Here is a 24,189-nt window from a genome sequence, read left to right as displayed (position 1 = left end):
GTAGCTCTAGGTAGCTAGCAGGCCTAGCTGGTTAGCATAATGGTCCTTCAGTGGGCGTCGCGCCTGAGGGGCCTGTTGGAATCCTCGGGCAGATTATGTCGGTATTCCAGTCGTAGGGGATCTGCGGGATTCCATGCCCCGTACCGGCTGTAGAAGGGGTCCGGATATTGTAGCCCAGGAGTATACTTCGGTGGTAGCACAGGAGCCCTGGCCGGGCTAGCTTCAAGCTAATTGGTGCTTACTCTGGGATGGAAACGCTAGCCAGGAGTAGTCATCCGGGATTGCGGTTAGCTAGTTGTGAAGATCCAGATGAAAATGTTCAGTTTGCGGTAGGAATCCGGGGATAAAAATAACAGGCCGTTATGCTCTGGTTAGAGTCACGTTGTTCGAACTGACGAGAGCTTTCCGAGCTGAAGGTTAGCTGATGACCATTACATTTACATTTACATTACATTTAAGTCATTTAGCAGACGCTCTTATCCAGAGCGACTTACAAATTGGTGCATTCACCCTATGACATCCAGTGGAACAGTCACTTTACAATAGTGCATCTAAAACTTAAGGGGGGGGGGGGGGGAGAGGGATTACTTATCCTATCCTAGGTATTCCTTAAAGAGGTGGGGTTTCAGGTGTCTCCGGAAGGTGGTGATTGACTCCGCTGTCCTGGCGTCGTGAGGGAGTTTGTTCCACCATTGGGGGGCCAGGGCAGCGAACAGTTTTGACTGGGCTGAGCGGGAGCTGTACTTCCTCAGTGGTAGGGAGGCAAGCAGGCCAGAGGTGGATGAACGCAGTGCCCTTGTTTGGGTGTAGGGCCTGATCAGAGCCTGGAGGTACTGAGGTACCGTTCCCCTCACAGCTCCGTAGGCAAGCACCATGGTCTTGTAGCGGATGCGAGCTTCAACTGGAAGCCAGTGGAGAGAACGGAGGAGCGGGGTGACGTGAGAGAACTTGGGAAGGTTGAACACCAGACGGGCTGCGGCGTTCTGGATGAGTTGAAGGGGTTTAATGGCACAGGCAGGGGAGCCCAGCCAACAGCGAGTTGCAGTAATCCAGACGGGAGATGACAAGTGCCTGGATTAGGACCTGCGCCGCTTCCTGTGTGAGGCAGGGTCGTACTCTGCGGATGTTGTAGAGCATGAACCTACAGGAACGGGCCACCGCCTTGATGTTGGTTGAGAACGACAGGGTGTTGTCCAGGATCACGCCAAGGTTCTTGGCGCTCTGGGAGGAGGACACAATGGAGTTGTCAACCGTGATGGCGAGATCATGGAACGGGCAGTCCTTCCCCGGGAGGAAGAGCAGCTCCGTCTTGCCGAGGTTCAGCTTGAGGTGGTGATCCGTCATCCACACTGATATGTCTGCCAGACATGCAGAGATGCGATTCGCCACCTGGCCACTGGCAAGGGTTTGCTGACTGATACCTGGTAGTTAGCTGGCTAGGTTCAGTTGAGGGATTCCAGATCTGAAGTAAATATAAATACTTTAGGTTAAAAAAAGCAGATCCACGCCACATTGGGTGAAGCGGGTTGCAGGAGAGTATGTTGATGTTGAGGTTTAGCAAAATATTTTAAAGGATATGCGACGAAAAATATGTAAAACGATATATACAAGGGACACGACAGGACAAAGTCGTCTGACTGCTACGCCATCTTGGAGATGGTTTCATTTGCATGGCTTCATTTGCATGTTAATTACAATTCATCTGATCACTCTTCATAACATTCTGGAGTATATGCAAATTGCCATCATACAAACTGAGGTAGGAGACTATATGAAAAGTAATATTTGTGTCATTCTCAAAACTTTTGGCCACAACTGTATATAGCCTCGCTACTGTTACATTTCACTGTCTTTTTACTGTTGTTTTTATTTCTTTACTTACCTATTGTTCACCTAATACCTTTTTGCACTATTGGTTAGAGCCTGTAAGTAAGCATTTCACCGTAAGGTGAAACACCGTAACACCTGTTGTATTCAGCGCACGTGACAAGTAAACATTGATTTGATTTGAACATGGACAACAAGCTTTAACGAGAGGTACCACCTGCATGTTTTAAAACAGTATAGCAAGTTACAGTAACCCACATAATCTAATAACGGTGTTATGTCTCGAGCCCAGCCACCCTTCTGAAATGTGGGCACCACATGCACTGTGTAAATCTAATTAAACATGCTCTAACCCAAGCAAAACACCAACATGCAATTACCCAGGGCAGCAATATAACTCGGCCCACTGGCCCTCACTGTCACAGAGCACAGACAGACTCTATCACTCACTCAAACCAATGTTATTTACACATACATTCTATTTACCATCTATATTATGAATACATTTCTCTCTTTTATTCTTAGGTTCCTTTAATGAAAATGTCAATATTTAATTTACATGTCACAAAAACAGAACTCTTTAATATCTATAGAACATGTATTCCAGCAACCATAATAGGTTTTAATGGTTTGAATCCATTTCCCAGATGCACCACAGACAGAAATACGATTTTGGATTAAAGTGGCATACTTACATATAGCGGAGCTTGCTGTGGATTTAGTTTCATGACACTGGACACTGTGGAGAGAAGAGGGAGAACATCAGAGTTAATATATATAGTAAACCCCAAAGCAGAGGGCAGCATTAGGTAAGCAGCAATTATATAGTCTTACACTATCACTCTGTGTCAGCTCCACACAAAAGACCAACAGCCTAAGTCAGACCATGGAAGGTGGTGTGGCTGCAGCAGCACTAGCCTTGGGTTCAGACGAGGCATTTAACAGCCTAAATCAGACCATGGAAGGTGGTGTGGCTGCAGCAGCACTAGCCTAGGGTTCAGACGAGGCATTTAACAGCCTAAGTCAGAGCATGGAAGGTGGTGTGGCTGCAGCAGCACTAGCCTTGGGTTCAGACGAGGCATTTAACAGCCTAAGTCAGACCATGGAAGGTGGTGTGGCTGCAGCAGCACTAGCCTTGGGTTCAGACGAGGCATTTAACAGCCTAAGTCAGAGCATGGAAGGTGGTGTGGCTGCAGCAGCACTAGCCTTGGGTTCAGACGAGGCATTTAACAGCCTAAGTCAGACCATGGAAGGTGGTGTGGCTGCAGCAGCACTAGCCTTGGCTTCAGACGAGGCATTTAACAGCCTAAGTCAGAGCATGGAAGGTGGTGTGGCTGCAGCAGCACTAGCCTTGGCTTCAGACGAGGCATTTAACAGCCTAAATCAGACCATGGAAGGCGGTGTGGCTGCAGCAGCACTAGCCTTGGGTCCAGACGAGGCATTTAACAGCCTAAATCAGACCATGGAAGGTGGTGTGGCTGCAGCAGCACTAGCCTTGGGTCCAGACGAGGCATTTAACAGACCAAATCAGGCCTAATAACCGTCATTAAGGGCACATTACAGAAATGTAGCTGCCTGTGCCTATAATGGCTACCCTGTTCTTCCTTTTTCTCTTTTCCCTAAACTAAGGAATCTAGCTGCTTTCTTTGTCTGCATAGAACACTGCAGACAGAGAGAGACCATTCCTGAGGTTTGGGATTTTGTTGTTAATGATTAAGGTCTAAATATTTTAGCATTTTCTATGCTGTTGTCATGGACTACAGGTTGAAAAAATGTCTGTGAAGATGTGGTGGACCTTGACTCTGATCAGCTGAACAGTCGATGTACAGTCGTGGCCAAAAGTTTTGAGAATGACACAAATACACATTTTCACAAAGTTTGCTGCTTCAGTGTCTTTAGATATTTTTGTCAGATGTTACTATGGAATACTGAAGTATAATTACAATCATTTCATAAGTGTCAAAGGCTTCTATTGACAATTATATGAAATTTATGCAAAAAGTCAATATTTGCAGTGTTAACCCTTCTTCTTCAAGACCTCTGCAATCTGCCCTGGCATGCTGTTAATTAACTTCTGGGCCACATCCTGACTGATGGCAGCCCATTCTTTCATAATCAATGCTTGGAGTTGTCAGCATTTGTGGGTTTTTGTTTGTTCACCTGTCTCTTGAGGATTGACCACAAGTCCTCAATGGGATTAAGGTCTGGGGAGTTTCCTGGCCATGGACCGAAAATATAGATGTTTTGTTCCCCAAGCCACTTAGTTATCACTTTTGCCCTATGGCAAGGTGCTCCATCATGCTGGAAAAGGCATTCCTTGTCACCAAACTGTTCCTGGATGGTTGGGAGAAGTTGCTCTCAGAGGATGTGTTGGTACCATTCTTTATTCATGGCTGTGTTCGTAGGCAAAATTGTGAGTGATCCCACTCCCTTGGCTGAGAAGCAACCCCACACATGAATGGTCTCATGATGCTTTATTGTTGCACTCACCTTGTCTTCCCAGGACAAGCTTTTTTCCAGATGCCCGAAACAATCGGAAAGGGGATTCATCAGAGAAAATGACTTTAACCCAGTCCTCAGCAGTCCAATCCCTGTACCTTTTGCAGAATATCAGTCTGTCCCTGATCTTTTTCCTGAAGAGAAGTGGCTTCTTTGCTGCCCTTCTTGACACCAGGCCATCGTCCAAAAGTCTTCCCCTCACTGTGCGTGCAGATGCACTCACACCTGCCTGCTGCCATTCCTGAGCAAGCTCTGTACTGGTGGTGCCCCGATCCCACAGCTGAATCAACTTTAGGAGAAGGTCCTGGCGCTTGCTGGACTTTCTTGGGTGCCCTGGAGTCTTCTTCACAACAATTGAACCACTCTCCTTGACGTTCTTGATGATCCAATAAATGGTTGATTTAGGTGCAATCTTACTTTAGGTGCAATCCTTGCCTGTGAAGCCCTTTTTGTGCAAAGCAATGATGACGGCACGTGTTTCCTTGCAGGTAAACATGATTGACAGAGGAAGAACAATGATTCCAAGCACCACCCTCCTTTTGAAGCTTCCAGTCTGTTATTCGAACTCACACAGCATGACAGAGTGATCTCCAGCATTGTCCTTGTCAACACTCACACCTCTGTTAATGAGAGAATCACTGACATGATGTCAGCTGGTCCTTTTGTGGTAGGGCTGAAATGAGGGACTTTGCAATGAATTGCAATTCATCTGATCACTCTTCATAACATTTGACTCGTTTCAGGAAACTAGGCGCCTGTCACTACTTCACAGGATAGCCATTTCAACGTAAACTTTATTTTATTTTATCCAAATGAGTTTTTCGGCAGAAATGCCTTCTGGAACATGTGAACTTTCATATGCCTTAATAACAAACGTATATGCCATCTTTAAATATGAATAAAATTGTAAATATTATGAGCCTAGTTGGTTTAGCCACAGAAAAAGAGAGGAACCTTGCTGCTAGCCATTATTGGCTGAGATAATGAGTTGGCTGGACATGTCGAGAGATGAGTTCAGATTGGCCTGCCATGTAGCATGCGTCTGTCTGTAAAATGTGCTGGTCAGGCTATGTAGGTAATTATTTCTAACTCTGCTTTTTGGAAGATATCGGATAGCAGAAATGCAAAAGTGTTGCTCTCTACTTCCTGGAGGACCGAGTTTTGAAATCAGGAGATGGGGAAAATTTTGGCAATTGATTGAAAATATGCAGATGAAGTCGAAAAGAAAACTCACAAAAGGCTGTTGTATAAAACACGGTCTCCCAATTACATCTTCAAACTAAGGCAACAATGGCTTCTGTGACAGAGGGAGAAGTGTCCATACATGTATACGGGTAGGAGTCTAGCTAACTATATTTCCCGATATTACACGTTTTCATTTCAAGTTAAAGCGTACTGTTAGCTAGCTAGCTAACATTAGCTGGCTGGCTGGCTCGCTAGCTAATGTTACGTATATGATCTGTGTAGTAATATAATATTTGCATTGCTAGTTATAGCCTAATTTTAGCTAGCTAGCTAACATTGAACCTGGTTGGTTAGCGACCAGAAGATTCATGCAGGGTAGTAACTTTATGAGTTGGTATTATGGCTCATTGTTTAGCTACATGTCTAAGCAAAAGACTCCACGATGCAAGTTACCATTTTAATAAAATGATGTCACTGTGACAACTGTTGATAGACGTAGTTGGTAAATTCGCTCTGATTTCAGAGCTCTCTCGTCTGAGTGTGCCAAAGCACAGAAAAACTGACGAATTTACGAATGCTCAACACCCGTTGAATATGGCCGGTGTCAGTAAACGTTGGCAAAAAAAGCGTAATTAAATTGTTGCCAGCAGCACAGTTGCAGTCACTAACGCTCTGAATAACATAACAACAGCCTAACCGACTCTGCTGGGGTGAGTAAAATGAGCTGTTCCCTCATTTATGTCAGGAAGCAGCTAGTAAGCTAGCCAACATTAGCCAGTTAGCTTGGGTGTTGTTAGGTCAGAGCGCTCGGATGAACCCTACTCCTTGGACAGAGCGTCCAGCGTGTGCTCTGAACGCTCCGAGAGCGAAACGCTCAGAATTTACGAACGGACAATCTGACAACGCTCTGAGATTATGAATGCCCAAAGCGAACTCTGAGCACACTCTGGCACTCCAGATTGAATTTACGAACACACCCGTAGTAAAAACCAGCCTTTAGTCTTGAAATCTTTGGTTGTTTAGTACATGGCCTCATGTGAATCCTTAAAGAGATGGTTTGGGGCTAAGGCTTAAGAGGGTGTGAACGATTCTGAATGGGTGTAGACAAAGAAGAGCTCTCCGGTAAGTGTATCAAAACATTCAAGGACAATTTTCTCAAAAGTGAGGTTTCAAGTTTATCAACTTTCAAACCAAAATTACTTTCCTATTTTTCCTCAACTGTAGTGTATGATGTACCATTTTCTAGCTCTGAGTCTCTGCTTTCATCCAATGTAAAAAACACTATTTCAAATTTTGCTACATAAGACCGAATTGAGCCGGTCCGTCACAAATTAAATGCAAACTCTGATCCCGGGTCAGCTGATCTGTGTGACGAGGCTCTGTTCAAAGCAGCAACAGGAAGTGTCTCCATTGAAAAGTGAACAGAGAAGCCTAACAGGCCTGGATGGCACAAGCCCTGCCATTCATCCCAAACATATAACTTTGCATGGCAAGTAGAGACCCATAGATATGCACAGGCAGACAGGCAGGGAAACTGTTATGGCCCAATAAATACAACACAGACAATGTTGCACTGCAGTGAGCAATGGTTACTTTTAAAAAGACAGTAGCATTAGTTTTTCAACTCAATACTTATTTCCTCTTTAGCATTACTTCATCATGTACTATGAACCCACTTTGAACTTGCATCAGTTGTTATATCGTATTTGATCAATGCATAAAATCACACACACAAACAAACGCGCATGAAGCTGCCTGCCTTCTACACAACACAGAGTGACTGTGACACAGACCTCACTTCAGGTATATGTTTTGAGAGAACAGAGCAGGCCTGAGACTATGTGCATGTGCCCTTTCCATGCTTTGGAATCTGTGTGCTGCTGAGTGTGATACCCATGTGCAACAGGGTGTGGGCTTTAACCAGCTCAACCTAGGCATGAAAACATCTATGCACCACACACACTAGGCCTTACTCAGTCCGCAGCAACACTGACTGAACTAGTCGCAACTAGCCTCTTTATTGTATCATTGAGGAGAATGTTCCCTCTTGTCAATCCATTAGGGCGTACTTTTTATCTGTGAAGCAACCATTCAATGGGAGCTGAGTAAATGGAAAAACCTTCCTCCTCATTATCTTGTCCACCTTCTGTCTACATCAGATGATAATCTACCCCCCCCCCCCCCCACTATTGTTTAGCAATCAGCCTCAAGTCACGTTCTGCAGGGGGGGAGTTTAAAGAGGCAATCTGATTATTGAGTCCCAAGTCACACACTGTACCCATGCCCACTGACAAAATGAAAAACTGATATGTTTTTGGAAGAATATATGACTTTAAACTGAATTGCAGTCCTGTAGGTGCCGGTCACTCACATAGAGTGTCTCTCTAATCCTTCATTGTGATGTCAAACTCCCAGTTATAATTCCCTTTAAAACCACCAGCGCAACTGCACAGACCATAGCCCTGCCTGCCAACCCCCACTATAAGCCACTGCTGCAGCTCGAGCACCAGCCCCATTCTACCCCTTCCCTCATCAAAGCCCCTGTTCCAGTCCCAGCTTAACCCCCATGAACCCTCAAAGTGAGTAAAAGCCCCAGCCTCATCCCCATAAATTCTTTTGCTTAGCTAATGTTACCTTGCTAGCTAATGTTACCTAGCTGTGTAGCCAATATTATAATATCAATTACACTGCATGATAACACTACTGTACTTTTATATTCGTATGGGAGAGGTAAATGTTCATAATTGATATGCTAACATTACTTGATCATGAAGCATGCCGTTAGTTAGCTAGCTAGCCAGCGGGAGTGAGCAGTATAGCCTATTGTCAGCTAATTTAAGTGTAGGGATGAGAAAATTAACACTTTAATTGTCTGCACATGCTTGTGGATTGTTGCATTACTCAAGAGTGTAATGTGGTTTGGTTTCATTATTCAATATTGCAACATGTTATAGAAGAAAAGTTGCTCGGATTGTTAAATAGTTTGTGCTTACTGGCTCGTGGCTACTGGGATATTTACGGTCAAAATGAGCTCCGGACCAAGAATGTCGCATTGCCAGCCACAATGAAAGGTAAGGATTTATTGTGAATTGAAAAGTAGAAATCTCTTTTGCCACTCCACTCCTCAGACTTCCTCTCTCATAGTGGGAATAGGGCCTTAGACCCAGCCACATGCTGACCCCCTGCCACAAGCGTCAGACAGGGACCAGACAGCCTGATGCTGTTGGCCTCACACTCACTAAACAGGTGCTGATTTAACATGGAACTCATTACAAATACATCATCAGCTTGTCCACATACTGAGCAGTGAAGTGATCACCACCAGCAAGGAACATCTCAATCTCTGCCATTAGCCAGGACCAGGCAGAGACAGTTTGTCAGAAGGAGGAAGAAAGTCCTGACAGAGTGCTGTACGGTGAGCTGCTGAACATGACTACAGAGGGGAGATTAAGAATGACGAAGGAAAAGAAACCGCAAACAGACAAAAGTGGCTCCCTGAAGTAGAAAAACACTATAGGATGGGCCAGGAGAGCGACTGTAGCGGCAAACTGCAGAATCAGCAAGGCTGCGGTTTTCCGCACCATATCCATGTCTAAAGGCATTCACAAAAAAGTAGAGAGGGGGAACTGTTGTTTGTGTGCCTTGGCTAGCTCTCTCTGGCACCGCTGAAACTCGACCCGTACATTGGTCTGCGCCAAAACCCCATAAACCCAATAAAAAGCCGACCATTTCAGAGGGGGAGAGGACAGGACAGGACAGGAAGTGGGGATCCAAATAGGGGGTATGGACAACAAGCAGCTCAGAGTCAGCTCCTCCCAGCATCATGAATAAGTCTGGAGGAGTGAGGGGGAATCCATCATGGGGCTGGTCATGCTCACTGTTCCTGGGACAGTTTCTAGTTCTTTCCTCTGTAAATGGTACTACTGTTGGAGTCAGATGCACAAACAAGTTAGAGGGATAATCAGCTGTCTCTAATTATACACATTGATCTCATCCTGATGCCCTAAGTCCTCACAGTCCAGTCTTGCAGACAGAAAGACAGACGGACAGAGGGATGGACACACACAGCCCTGTACCTACTGACTCACACAGACAGAGCTTGAACTCTGACCTGTAAAGCATCTGGACATCAACTTTTGTCAAAAAAGTTGAAAGGAGAGATGCTCGTAGGGCTGTCCCAGACTAAAAACAAATCTTGGTCGACCGAGAGTTGTCTGTTTCGACCAATCGATTGGTAGAAATTTTCAAACCTGTATTTTTCCATATATAGACACACCCTATGTTTGAATAAAATCAACTATATGTAAGCTAATGAGCTTGTCTGATGCTTTAAGCAGTGCAATGAAAAATGAAGACACACAAATTACTAAAGAGGGAGCCAGAGATCAATACGGCCTAACCAGAAAAAAAAGAAAAAAACTTTTCCTGACCCTTTTCCTTCCGCTGCCCAGTTAACCTCCTGATGTTGCTGGTAATAGGCTACACCAGCTGTCTGCAACCTTTTCCATTTGGAAAGCCAAGTTATCCTAACATTTCTACTGATCTGCGTGCCAGTTATGATTTTTACATGCACATTTTTGTGGAACAGTTTAATTTAATTTCAAATAAAGTGTTCATATCTCAAAATCAAATGTCATGTGGTAATTCTAAATTCTAAATGAAATTATATCAATCTAAAAGTAACTTCTATTGCATTGCCAATATGTAAAATAGCCAACATAAAGCTAACAAATAAAAACATTGCAGCCCGCAGGTAGAAAATATCCTGATTAAAATAAATATCCTATAAATCACATTGGCTACGTATGGCCTGTCTGCAAGGAACTTTAAAAATTGTATCAACTTTGTATTAACTTGGTCCTGCCCGAAGCAGTGCTAGCAAACTTGCAACATTGTATAAAATATAAGGGATAAGAAGTAAATTAGGTAGGCCTATTTTCTGAAGTTTCCACCAGATCAGAACATTACATTTTTTGTTTACTTGCTGTTTGAGGCAAAGAAAAAAATACTTTGAGAATCTCCACAGTGATTGTTAGTTAAGACAATCAGATCCTCAAATGGGCACACTTTTAGGCCTACATTTGCTCACGAGCCAGGTAGATGAGTCCTACTTCAATATGCGTAATCAGGTGCATGCCCTTATTCAAGATTGACAGGAGCTCTCCAAACAAAAGACAATGTATAAATTGACAAATAGTAAATGGAATGAAATAAAGGTAGTGCCCTCTGCAAACAACGTGTCAACTCGTACACCAACAAAGGTAAGACTGTAAAAATAATACAGTGCATTCGGAAAGTATTCAGACCCCTTGACTTTTTCAATATTTTGTTATGTTACAGCCTTACTCTAAAATGGAATAAATAAAACATTCTGCTCATCAATTGACACACAATACCCCATAATGAAAACAGATTTGTATAAATGTTACAATAAAAAACAGAAAGTCCTTATTTCCATAAGTATTCAGACCCTTTGCTATGAGACTCAACATTGTGTTCAGGTGCATCCTGTTTGCATTGATCCTCCTTGAGATGTTTCTACAACCTGGAGTCCACCTGTGGTAAATTCAGTTGATTGGACATGATTTGGAAAGGTCCACACATCTCTATATAAGGTCCCACATTTGACAGTGCATGTCAGAGCAAAAACCAAGCCATGAAGTCGAAGGAATTATCCCTAGAACTCCAAGACTGGATTGTGTCAAGGCACAGATCTGGGGAAGGGTACCAAAAAACAGAATTGAAGGTCCCCAAGAACACAGTGGCCTCCATCATTCTTAAATGGAAGAAGATTGGAACCACCAAGACTCTTTCTAGAGCTGTCCACCTGACCAAAATGAGCAATTGTGGGAGAAGGGCCTTGGTCCCTTTATGGGGTATTGTGTGTAGATTAATGAGGCAAAAAAATGATTTCATCTATTTTAGAATAAGGCTGTAACGTAATAAAATGTGTAAAAGGTCAAGGGATCTAAATACTTTCCGAATGCACTGTATATTGAATGAATTAACAGAAATCACCATAACAAAACAAACATTGTAGATTAGAAATGATGGGAATTAACAGTAAATGTACCACTGGTGATGCTAATGAATTTGTCCACTCAGACAGGCATGAATAAGACGTGTCTCGTGTGCCATGATGTTTAATTATATATTTGTTTAAAAAAATCTTGGTCGACCAACAGTCTATCGACCAGTCAACAAATTGGGGTCAGCCCTAGATGCTAGCCAAGCTTGTCTTTCAGAATTTCACACTCTGCCTCTTCCATGCAGCATATTTGTGTTAAAGTTACACAAACCATACCAATGTCTTTCAAAGACACAAACAAATAACACAAAAGTTAGACCAAGTGGGATTATAGCAGAAAACAGCTTCATGATTTCCATTACCTGGAAAGCGATTTGGACACATATGTTTCATGTTAGTTGCAGATGAACCTGCAGGGCTTCCGTAGTAAGTTTGTGTTCCCTGATATTAATCCTTAACAACAGGCCAGGGTACCTGCGGTGCATGACAGAGCATTGCCTGGAGATGATTCTATATATCCAGAGAAATACCCGTTACTAACCTATAATAACATCTGATCTTCAAAGGGAGTGAGAGAAGAGGGCCTGGCTCGCTGCTACTGCCCTGAAGTTGTAGTTGTTGCACAATAGACCACAGAACGAGTTCAGCCAGCGTAAACTAATACTGTCCCGCGTAAAAAAAATTGCTGCTATAAGTTATGTAAGCAATGTTTTTATTAATATAACACTTATTTTCTCCGCTATACAATCCAGTTTCCGAGCTGGTCACGGGTGCACCTCAGCCACGCTCAAGGTCCTAAATGATATCATAACTACCATCAATAAAATACAGTACTGTGCAGCCGTCTTCATCGACCTGACCAAGGCTTTCGACTCTGTCAATCACCGTATTCTTATCGGCAGACTCAACAGCCTTGGTTTCTCTAATGACTGCATCGCCTGGTTCACTAACTACTTCTCAGATAGAGTTCAGTGTGTCAAATCGGAGGGCCTGTTGTCCGGACTTCTGGCAGTCTCTATGGGGGTGCCACAGGGTTCAATTCTTGGGCCGACTATTTTTCTCTGCTGCGAGTGATTCTTTGATCTACCTCTACGCAGACGACACCATTCTGTATACATCTGGCCCTTCTTTGGACACTGTGTTAACCAGTTGGATTTAGGGGGAGCTATTTTAATTTTTGGATGAAAAACGTTCCCGTTTTAAACAAGATATTTCGTCACGAAAAGATGCTCGACTATGCATATAATTGACAGCTTTGGAAAGACGACACTCTAATGTTTCCAAAACTGTAAAGATATTGTCTGTGAGTGCCACAGAACTGATGTTACAGGCGAAACCCAGATAAAAATCCAACCAGGAAGTGCCACATTTTTTGAAACCGCCTCATGCCAATGACTCCTTATATGGCTGTGAATGAGCTACGAATGAGCTTACGTTTTCCACGTTTTCCCCAATGTGTCTACAGCATTGTGACATTTCCCTTGAAGAATGGCTGTAAGGGACCATATATGGCATGTGGTCACATGGTGTCTCCCGCAGAAAACCTTGCATAAAATACTGAGGTAGCCATTTTTCCAATCGCTTCTTATGAGAAACCCAACTGCCTCGACCGATATATTATCGAATATATTTGTTAAAAACACCTTGAGGACGGATCCTAAACAACGTTTGCCATGTTTCTGTCGATATTATGTAGCAAATTTTGAAAAAAGTTTGACGTTATAGTTGTAGCATTTTAGGGTCAATTTCTCAGCCAAGCATGATGAACAAACGGGAGCTATTTCGCCTACAAAAATAATATTTTTGGAAAAAGGGAACATTTGCTATCTAACTGGGAGTCTCCTGAGTGAAAGCATCTGAAGTTCTTCAAAGGTAAATTATTTAATTTCGTTGCTTTTCTTATTTTCGTGAAAATGTTGCCTGCTGCCAGCAGAGCCTAGCATAGCATTATGCCATGATAAACTTACACAAATGCTTGTCTAGCGTTGGCTGTAACGCATATTTTGAAAATCTGAGATGACAGTGTTGTTAACAAAAGGCTAAGCTTGTGTTTGAATATATTTATTTCACTTCATTTGCGATTTTCATGAATAGGAAAAGTTTATAGGGGTATTTATGTCCGTTGCCTTATGCTAATGTATTTGAGGCTATGATTACGCTCCCGGATATGGGTTTGCTCGTCGCAAAAGTTTAACAAACCTCCAGACGAGCTTCAATGCCATACAACACTCCTTCCGTGGCCTCCAACTGCTCTTAAATGCTAGTAAAACGAAATGCATGCCCTTCAACCGATCGATGCCTGCACCCGCCTGCCCGACGAGCATCACTACCCTGGACGGTTCCAAATTAGAATATGTGGACAACTATAAATACCTAGGTGTCTGGCTAGACTGTAAACTCTCCTTCCAGACTCATATTAAGCATCTCCAATCCAAAATTAAATCTAGAATCAGCTTCCTATTTCGGAACAAAGCATCCTTCACTCATGTATAAGTCTTTGCTAGGAAAAGCTCCGCCTTATCTCAGCTCACTGGTCACCATAGCAGCACCCACCTGTAGCACACACTCCAGCAGGTATATTTCACTGGTCATCCCTAAAGCCAACACTTCCTTTGGCCGCCTTTCCTTCCAGGTCTCTGCTGCCAATGACTGGAACGAATTGCAATAATCATTGAAGTTGGAGACTTATATCTCTCTCACTAAATTTAAGTGTCAGCTGTCAAAGCAGCTTACCGATCGCTGCAGCTGTACACAGCCCATCTGTAAATAGTCCATCCAACCAACTACCTACCTCATCCCATATTTGTTTGGTTTTTCTGCTCTTTTGCACACCAGCATTTCTACTTGCACATCCTCATCTGCACATCTATCACTCCAGTGTTAAATGCTAAATTGTAATTACTTCGCCATTATTGGCCTATTTATTGTCTTACCTCTTTACTTTATTTGCACACACTGTATATAGATTTTTCTATTGTGTTACTGACTGTATGTTTGTTTATCCCATGTGTAACTCTGTGTTGTTGTGTTTGTCGCACTGCTTTTCTTTATCTTGGCACTGGTCGCAGTTGTAAATGAGAACTTGTTCTCAACTGGCCCACCTGGTTAAATAAAGGTGAAATTATTATTAATATTATTATTTTGGGTATTTTTGGTTTTGCATTTTCATGCCAAAAATTGGCATCAGCAGAAAAAGGACGAGCCACTCATTCTGCATGTCACGACTAGTCAAGGTGGGTGGAATCAGGCGCAGAGAGCAAATAGTGAATAGAGGTTTATTCTCCGGTGAACAACAATAAACACGGACAACCCAAAATACAAACAGGGTGAAAAATATCCAAAACAGGAAATAACAGACAAACCGGAGAAATAAAAGACAAAAACAAACAATCCCGCACAAAACAAGGGCGGGACAACCTACATATTATACAGATACTAATTAACTAACACACAGGTGAAAACAATCAGACAAAACCAACAGATAACCGAAAAGGGATCGGTAGTGGCTAATAGGACGGTGACGACGACCGCCGAGCACAGCCTGAACGGGCAGGAGAGCCAACCTCGGCGGAAGTCGTGACACTGCACTTGAAAACATTTGAGTAAAAAGCGAGAAAGTGCTTACCGGTATTGTAATGGCAATAATGGCTTTACTCAGTAATGGAGCACGTAGTCTGACAAACCATGACACAACTACATATTTACTCTGTTTGTGTACATCCTTGGGTTGTTGTCTCAGTCTATGTGGATGAGAGGAGTGTGTGTGGAGTTGATTTGCTCTGCAACCACAGCCTCAGTGCCCTCAGTGGTGGTGGCCATGATGGCTAATCAGTAAACAGAGGAATTGTGGCACATACCTCAGAGTGGTAGAATGAGACATTGTTCCGCAAAAGAACAAGGTCAATGAGTTTAACTTGATTTATTAATCTGGTGAAACACAGACCCGCAACACAGATAGTTAGAGCAGGCTGCAGAGTCTCTCAGGTTAAAGACCTAGAAGTAGAGTATCCCACTAAACAAAAACAGACAACTATGGTCAATCCCAGAATGAGTGGAGAACTCTGTGGAGTTCAGCAACTAAGGCCAGACACCTGTTTGTTTAGTCTGAGTAAATACATCAGACCACAGACTCCTCAGTGCTATTCTCTACCTCTAGTCTCTTTTAGGGAGGCATTAACTGCCCTGAAATAGACTATTTCTCTTTAAAAATCATAAAATATTAAAGTTCTGCTGCAGAACTAACATACTGCAAATCAAATGCAAGGGAGTACCCCGGCAGTAAGTCTGGAGAGAGAGACAGCATTGACGTACTGTAGCTCAAGCCTAGGTAAGTCAATTCCCTATTGCACTACACAATTACCAGGGAGGGATATTAGTGTGGATGTGGATGATGCTGAGACAACAGCACTACACGAAGCCTGAAATAGCATTAGGTGATTACGGATTAGCTGGCTAACTCTAACCCATTTATTACATTACATTACATTTGGTTAGCTTTAACCCTCTCATCTGCACAATCCATCCCAACAGAGAAACAAAAAACTATGAATGGATGATAAGGACTCCCATGTCTTTCAACACAACACAATTACCGTCATGAGTTATTATATGAAAAGCATGGCAGCGATGAGGTATCATGGTACAAGAACACGGCTGGAGCCCTGGTGGAGACTCACGTGCTATTACATGTGCATGCCTCCGTCATGGTGGAGGAATGCATGAACAATCTGAGCTACAGGGGCTGATGTTCAATCACAAGGGTCTGCAGAAATCGTTTGGATGTCAATGTCCCTCCCGTTGGTGGTGTTGTTGCTGCGAGTCTGTGTGTGCATTTACAGAGTCGACTCAGAGGGATAACAGTGCATTGGGGGCTGATGGCGTCGACGCGCACACACACAAACACACTTGTGACATTAACAGGATGTAGCATGTGTCACTCTCTAAGGAACTCGCTAGTGGAACATAGGAATACTTTTGTACTGTGGACTAGTCAGGCCCTCTGAGAGGTCAGGGGTCATGCGCACCATCTCCTGCAGATTGCAGCATTACATAACTGGTTGTGTAGCTGATAGCCATATGCAAGACAACAGAGTACATAGCAAAGACTATGGGCTATCTGAATTCTTCTGAATTCTTCTTAATCAAAGCCTGGTATTTCTCTAACTATGACCAAGCCATCATGTGGTGGGAACAAATCATTAAGTTAGGTAATATTTACATTAAAGAGATTCTCCGGTAGGTTTGTATATTTTCTTAGCCGGTAGTTCTGAAAGTAGTGCTCAAGAGCCAAAAGTGGTACTGGCCTCCAATGCTCAGGAGCATGTCTCTAAGCACCAGAAGCATTCACTAGACTTCGAAAATACCAGCTTAAGTTGAGACCTTCAAAGCGCTCCAGCTTATCTACCCTACCATGACAGGATTCCAATTTTGGCAAATCATTCTTTATGCATTCAATACCTTTCTTATTTATTACACTTGTTTACCATAGACCTGGGGGGGGGGGGGTCTGTAAGAAGTCACCTTGGCCTTTACATGATACCATTGGCACCACTGTGACTGAGTTAACGGCAAGGTAATATTTCTAACACACACACACACAAAGGTGGAACATTGGCACAGATTTTGTTCGTACAAGGAGTGATTAGATTGCATATCTGGCTTAATCATTTCACTTCAGTCACACTTCGTGATTTTAGCTGCCTGTCTCACCTCCTGGAGCTCAACAAATCAGTTGTCTCACAGTTAAGGTCTCCATGCCAACAGACAAACAAAAACAGCTCAGTTAGGAGATCCCTGCTGCAAGTCAATCCCGGGATTTCTAAATGGAGCCCTAGCCATTAAGGGAGTTAGGGAACTGTAGTGCTGGTAAATCAGAAGGGAATATATAACAACTACAGCTGGTGCAGGATCATCATGTAGCAAGGCCAAGACTGCTTTCAGATATATTCAATGTCCTAAAAAATTACCCAACAACTGATGATTGATCTTACTGTTAATGCGTTTTGTAATACAATAGTGTCTAATCAGTCTTCAGACCAATAGCCTGGTGGAACACTTAACAGCTAAGAGTCAAGCAGAAATAGCCTGATGCTCACTGTGTCTAAATCTGTCTCTGGTGCTGTAAACAAGCCTTCTTCGTTTGGGGTCATGGCCTGTGTGCGACTGTGTGTTCTGAGGGTGGGACAGAATCTGTTCAGGTCAGCAGGACAGGAATATTGGGGTTTCATGGAGTTAAAGTTTAACCAGAGTCCTGGTTAATGCTCACCCCATTGGTAACTGCAGGAGAAACTAGCCTCCCACAAACCACCATGAGCCACCTCTCCTCCAGAGGGAAGGGGAAAATAAGGAGACAAAATGGAACATGTAGCATCTCTAAAGATCAGGTTTGGTATAGCAATTATTCAGAGTGCAAATAAAAAATATATATATTTTACTTTTAGTTTCTACGATGAGGTAAAACAATGTAACGGGACATCTTTCAAGTAAACATGGGTCTTCTTAAAAAGGTTTGGCATTTGAGTGGCTGCTCTGAACCAGTGAAGGGTTTTGGTGGAATGCATAACAAGGATGGAGAACACTCAGAACAGACGGAGCATCTAAAAGGAGCCTGATAACCGCCTGTTCTGAAGATGGCGGTGCCCAAATTAAGAGATCGTTAAGAGCTTGAGAGGTTTTCATGCCAGCAAGAACCACTGGTGCACAGAAGAAAGCAAGGCTCTGGGGATGTTAGAGGAGGAGTGGTGGGAGATAAAGTGAGATGAGGATCAGCCCTTGAACTGCAGGTAAAACAATCCAAATGTCGCTCAAATATACTGTAGCCTGGCAGCAATACTGGCATATTGGAAAGAAGTCATGAACTAAAAACAGAATGTGGCCTGTTGTTTGTGAAAAACAAAGCTCTGGATTTGCATATAGCCTAGGTGTGTAAAATCCCAAATACCTTAGTAGCTGTCTGATCACAGTGTTCTAAATGACCTCATAATGTCATCAATCACTTTCTATACAGGACTGACATTTTGCTCCATTATGGCCTGGAAACAGCTGTATTCTGCGAGTATACAGTGGGGTATAAAAGTATTTAGTCAGCCACCAATTGTGCAAGTTCTCCCACTTAAAAAGATGAGAGAGGCCTGTCATTTTCATCACAGGTACACTTCAACTATGACAGACAAACTGAGAAAAAAAATCCAGAAAATCACATTGTAGGATTTTTAATGAATTTATTTGCAAATTATGGTGGAAAATAAGTATTTGGTCAATAAGAACTTGCACAATTTGTGGCTGACTAAATACTTTTTTGCCCCACTGTATGTACAGTATAATCACTGTTTCTAACACATAAATAAGTTAAATAGTCTCTCAAACAGGAGAGAGGGCGCATCTGCTTGCCTCTATTCACCATAACTATGACTATCACATCATCACACACTACACTGCAGCACAAGCAGAAATCAGAGTCCAATTAAAAACCCAGTCTGATGACATTACCTCCCAGTCAGTCCCAGGCAGCGTGGCCGCTTGGACACTCTGGCAGAGAGACAGAGAGCTGCAGCTCATTCACAGACAGACAGACAGACGGACGGGCGGACGGACAGACAGACAGAGACATGCAGGCAGGGGGCTGTGCTGACAATCCCCAATTCTCATCCACCTTTACACAGACTGCCATCCATTTGAAGTAAAAACAAAACATGCATCTCCAAATAGTAAATGATACAAGTGTAAGGCAGGAATAACATGGTGCCCAAAGCGAGCCATGTCTGTCTGTCTATCTGTTCAATTACAGGTCCTGACTGAAACCATAACACCGGAAATGCCGCTACACCAAACTGGAAGTATTCCGACTAGCTTAGAAAGACAGTACCGAAGAGCCCTCACTGCTGCTCAATCATCCTATTTTTCCAGGTTAATTGAGGAAAATAAGAACAATCACAAATGTATTTTTGATACTTTCGCAAAGCTAACTAAATAGCAACATTCTCCAAGAGAGGATGGCTTTCACTTTTCAGCAGTGATAAATTCATGAACTTCTTTGAGGAAAAGATCACTAGAAAGCTAATTACGGCTCCTGTTTAAATCTGGATATTCCTCCAAAGCTCAGTTGTCCTGAGTCTGCACAACTCTGCCAGGACCTAGGATCAAGGGAGACACAGAGGTTTTTTAGTACTAGATCTCTTGACACATTGATGAAAATAATCATGGCCTCTAAACCTTCAAGCTGCATACTGGACCTTATTTCAACTAAACTACTGAAAGAGCTGCTTCCTGTGCTTGGCCCTCCTCCTTGAACATAATAAACGCCTCTCTATCCACCGGATGTGTACCAAACTCACTAAAGTGGCCTCTCTTGAAAAAGCCAAACCTCGACCCAGAAAATATTTTAAAAATATCGGCCTATATCGAATCTCCCATACCTCTCAAAGAATTTTGAAAAAGCTGTTGCGCAGCAACTCACTGCCTTCCTGAAGACTAACAATGTATACAAAACGCTTTAGTCTGATTTTAGACCCCATCGTAGCACTAAGACTGCACTTGTGAAGGTGGTAAATGACCTTTAAATGGCGTCAGACCGAGGCTCTGCATCTGTCCTTGTGCTCCTAGACCTTAGTGCTGCTTTTGATACAATCGATCACCACATTCTTTTGGAGAGATTGGAAAGCCAAATTGGTCTACATGGACAAGTTCTGGCCTGGTTTAGATCTTATCTTTCAAAAAGATATCAGTTTGTCTCTGTGGATGGTTTGTCCTCTGACAAATCAACTGTAAATTTTGGTGTTCCTCAACATTCCGTTTTTAAAACCACTATTGTTTTCACTATATATTTTACCTCTTGGTGATGTCATTCGGAAACATAATGTTAACTTTCACTGTTATGCGGATGACACACAGCTGTACATTTCGATGAAACATGAAACAAGCCCCAAATTTGCCCTCCCTGGAAACACAGGTTTCACACAGAGCATAAGGAAGTGGATGGCTGCAAATGTTCTACTTTTAAATTCAGACAAAACAGAGATGCTTGTTCTATGTCCCAAGAAACAAAGAGATCTTCTGTTGAATCGGATAATTAATCTTGATGGTTGCACAGTCGTCTCAAATAAAACTGTGAAGGACCTCGGCATTACTCTGGACCCTGATCTCTTTTTGACGAACATATCAAGACTGTTTCAAGGACAGCTTTTTTCCATCTACACAACATTTTAAAAATCAGAAACTTTCGGTCCAAAAATAATGCAGAAAAATTCATCCATGTTTTTGTCACTTCTAGGTTAGACTACTGCAATGCTCTCCTTTCCGGCTACCCGGATAAAGCACTAAATACACTTCAGTTGGTGCTAAACACGGCTGCAGGAATCTTGAATAGAACCAAAAATGTGATCATATTACTCCAGTGCTAGCCTCTCTACACTGGCTTCCTGTTATGGCAAGGGCTGATTTCAAGGTTTTACTGCTAACCTACAAAGGAGTACATGGGCTTGCTCCTACCTATCTTTCCGATTTGGTCCTGCCGTACATACCTACAGGTACGCTACGGTCACAAAACGCAGGCCTCCTTACTGTCCCTAGAATTTCTAAGCAAACAGCTGGAGGCAGGGCTTTCTCCTATAGGGCTCCATTTTTATGGAATGGCCTGCCTACCCATGTGAGAGACGCAGATTCGGTTTCAACCTGTAAGTCTTTATTGAAGACTCATCTCTTCAGTAGGTCCTATAATTGAGTGTAGTCTGGCCCAAGAGTGTGAAGGTGAACAGAAAGGCTCTGGAGCAATGAACCGCCCTTGCTGTCTGCCTGGCCGGTTCCCCACTCTCCACTGTGATTCTCTGTCTCGAACCCTGTTACGGGTGCTGAGTCACTGGCTTACTGGTGCTCTTCCATGCCGTCCCTAGGAGGGGTGCGTCACTTGAGTGGGTTGAGTCAATGATGTGATATTCCTGCCCGGGTTGGTGCCCCCCCCTTTGGTTGTGCTGTGGCGGAGATCTTTGTGGGCTATACTTGGCCTTGTCTCAGGATGGTAAGTTGGTGGTTGAAGATATCCCTCTGGTGGTGTGGGGGCTGTGCTTTGGCAAAGTGGGTTGGGTTATATCCTGCCTGTTTGGCCCTGTACGGGGTTATTGTCGGATGGGGCCACAGTGTGTCCCGAGGTGCTGACCTGTTGCACCCTCGACAACCACTGTGATTATTATTATTTGACCCTGCTGGTCATCTATGAACATTTGAACATCTTGGCCATGTTCTGTTATAATCTCCACCTGGCACAGCCAGAAGAGGACTGGCCACCCCTCATAGCCTGGTTCCTCTCTAGGTTTCTTCCTAGGTTCTGGCCTTTCTAGGGAGTTTTTCCTAGCCACCGTGCTTCTACACCTGCATTGCTTGCTGTTTGGGGTTTTAGGCTGGGTTTCTGTACAGCACTTTGTGACTTCAGCTAATGTAAGAAGGGCTTTATAAATGCATTTGATAAATTTGATACCAGTAGGCTGAGGTAGACAGAGTGCAGTCTAACGTCTTTATAGAGGTATAGAAGGAGAGGATGTTTTTAATCACCTGCTGTTTTTAAATCACCTGCTGCTGGATTTCTAAACACCCTATCAGGCCCTGAAAAGGCCTATTGTACAATCCTGTGCCACTATGTTTACACACTGGATATTCAATACTAGTTAAGAAAGGCTACACATCAGCGCACAGTCCACATCAGTAAATAACTTCACTGTTTTTTACAAGATGTACAAAGGTCATTTTGATGAATGATTTGACTTCCCAGAAGGACATGACTAAACACTCCAAACTTCTGCTATGAAGTGGACCATGAAACAGTGTTCATTAAAAGTCATTATTACATTTACATTTAAGTCATTTAGCAGACGCTCTTATCCAGAGCGACTTACAAATTGGTGCATTCACCTTATGACATCCAGTGGAACAGCCACTTTACAATAGTGCATCTAAATCTTTTAAGGGGGGGGGGTGAGAAGGATTACTTTATCCTATCCTAGGTATTCCTTAAAGAGGTTTTCCTAAGAGGAGAGAAATGTAAACGCTCTTACCAAGCCCATGCTCACACCCAAATGCTAAATACACCATCTGTTCTAAGGGTTGAAAAAATATTAAATGATCTTTCTGTGGATTAAGTAACAAAGTGCGTGTAGGGAATTCATAAATTAACAAATGAAAAAGATGGTGTCTCACTGACCTAACCTTTCATAAAAGTAGAAACAAACATTGTTACTGATAACACAGCACAAATGGCAATGTTTACAATTCACTGCACACGGGCTACAAATGGAATACTGCAAATAGCAAAAATCATTTGCAACATGACTCTGACCGATAACTGCTATGATTACATTGGGACTAAGTAGTAGCATATTAGCGACAGAGATCTACCACCACCACAGAGCATGACAAAGGGCAAGGGAGACCGAGGCTGAGCAGATGGTCATGAAAGCTACAGCAGTGTAGTGGATGTGGATAGGTCCAGCTAGCACACTGCTGCTCTGCTCACAGGAAGCTGTCCAGACGCAGGCACATCATCATTAAAAGTGCAGATGTGGGCTCAACTCACACAAAGGAAGACAAGTTGAAAAGGAAGCTGAAGAATCATTCATCTCAGAGGTAACTAAAGGTCACCAAAGTTCACGGCAACATTCAGATCTGAAAGTATCCCAGCACTTTAAAACTCTTGCCACTGGTAGAGTGCTTAACTGAAGGCACTTGTTGGAACTTGGAAAGGCCAGCCTTTTAAGGTCTGAGTGAGTGATTTTCATAACTTATTTTCCTTCCATTTACACGGAAGCTCAATACATATCGAATGCAGACTTTACATCAACAAAAAAATAGGAAGCAAGGCAGTGTTTGGAACATGCAGTGACTCCAGAGGATCCCGTGTGTGTGCTTGGCCAGGCTGAGGCCCACTACACTGATTACAGAAGGGCTAAATATGGAGATGGTGGTGAGGGGGAGATAAAAGCTGTGATGTCACAGTGGAGAGGGGGAAAGGCAGCCAGGCCACAGGCAGGTGTGTGTCAACAGCACAGTATGTGTCTGGGACATGTGCTGTTGGATGCTGTTGGTTGCACTCTCTAGTGCAGATTTGACTTGGCTTGTTTAACACATGCTCCCTTCTGAACAGTTGAGGGCCCTTCTGTAAACTCCTCTATAGTAGGAATGCTAAAAATGAAAGATTGGTACAGAGGATCTGGAGTGAGTTAGTCATGTGTATTATGATGAAATTTAACAAAATAAAACCTTCTGTAGTCATTGGGCAGATCAAGGAAGAACCAAGTTTAATTTGATGAAGTAAAATGGCAGAGATAGAACTCCGAGGCCTATCTGTTTGCAATCAATGTCGTCCACTACAACACAAGGCACAAGTGTGAGTATGACTCGACACAAAGAAAGCCTAACTTGGTTAGCTAATTGCATACTTTTGAATCAGTGCTATGAATAGGAGTGTTGCTTGGTAGTGCCATCAAGTTTTCAACATATTGTAACACAGCCTCTATCTGAAGTTCTATTGTCCCATCCTTTGTTGGAGTAAAAGGTGCTGCATGGTCAAGCCGACGTCTACAATGGCCATGGAGCATTTACGGTGATATGGCCTCTGAGAAGTCAGGTCATTCATACTTGTAAAGGAAATTGTCAAGGAAGTGAGT

The 24,189-nt window shown here is 43.1% G+C and overlaps 1 protein-coding gene across 8 annotated transcripts in view; it reads right to left on the bottom strand.

Moving 5' to 3' along the window:
* The window catches only part of LOC123999463 (A-kinase anchor protein 13-like), a 173,909-nt gene that overhangs the window by 128,847 nt on the left and 20,873 nt on the right, over window positions 1–24,189 (bottom strand). For all 8 annotated transcript variants that reach the window (XM_046305293.1, XM_046305312.1, XM_046305319.1 and 5 more), the window contains exon 2: window positions 2,523–2,566. In XM_046305293.1, the coding sequence (XP_046161249.1) occupies window positions 2,523–2,555 (33 nt within the window). In that variant the 5' untranslated portion in view covers window positions 2,556–2,566. The remainder of the gene's footprint in view (window positions 1–2,522; window positions 2,567–24,189) is intronic.

This window comes from Oncorhynchus gorbuscha, linkage group LG02 (assembly GCF_021184085.1).
Source record: "Oncorhynchus gorbuscha isolate QuinsamMale2020 ecotype Even-year linkage group LG02, OgorEven_v1.0, whole genome shotgun sequence".
In the NCBI taxonomy this organism is placed as follows: domain Eukaryota; kingdom Metazoa; phylum Chordata; class Actinopteri; order Salmoniformes; family Salmonidae; genus Oncorhynchus; species Oncorhynchus gorbuscha.
Note: the sequence above shows the minus strand (reverse complement) of the source record. Positions and strands in the feature narration are given on the sequence as shown.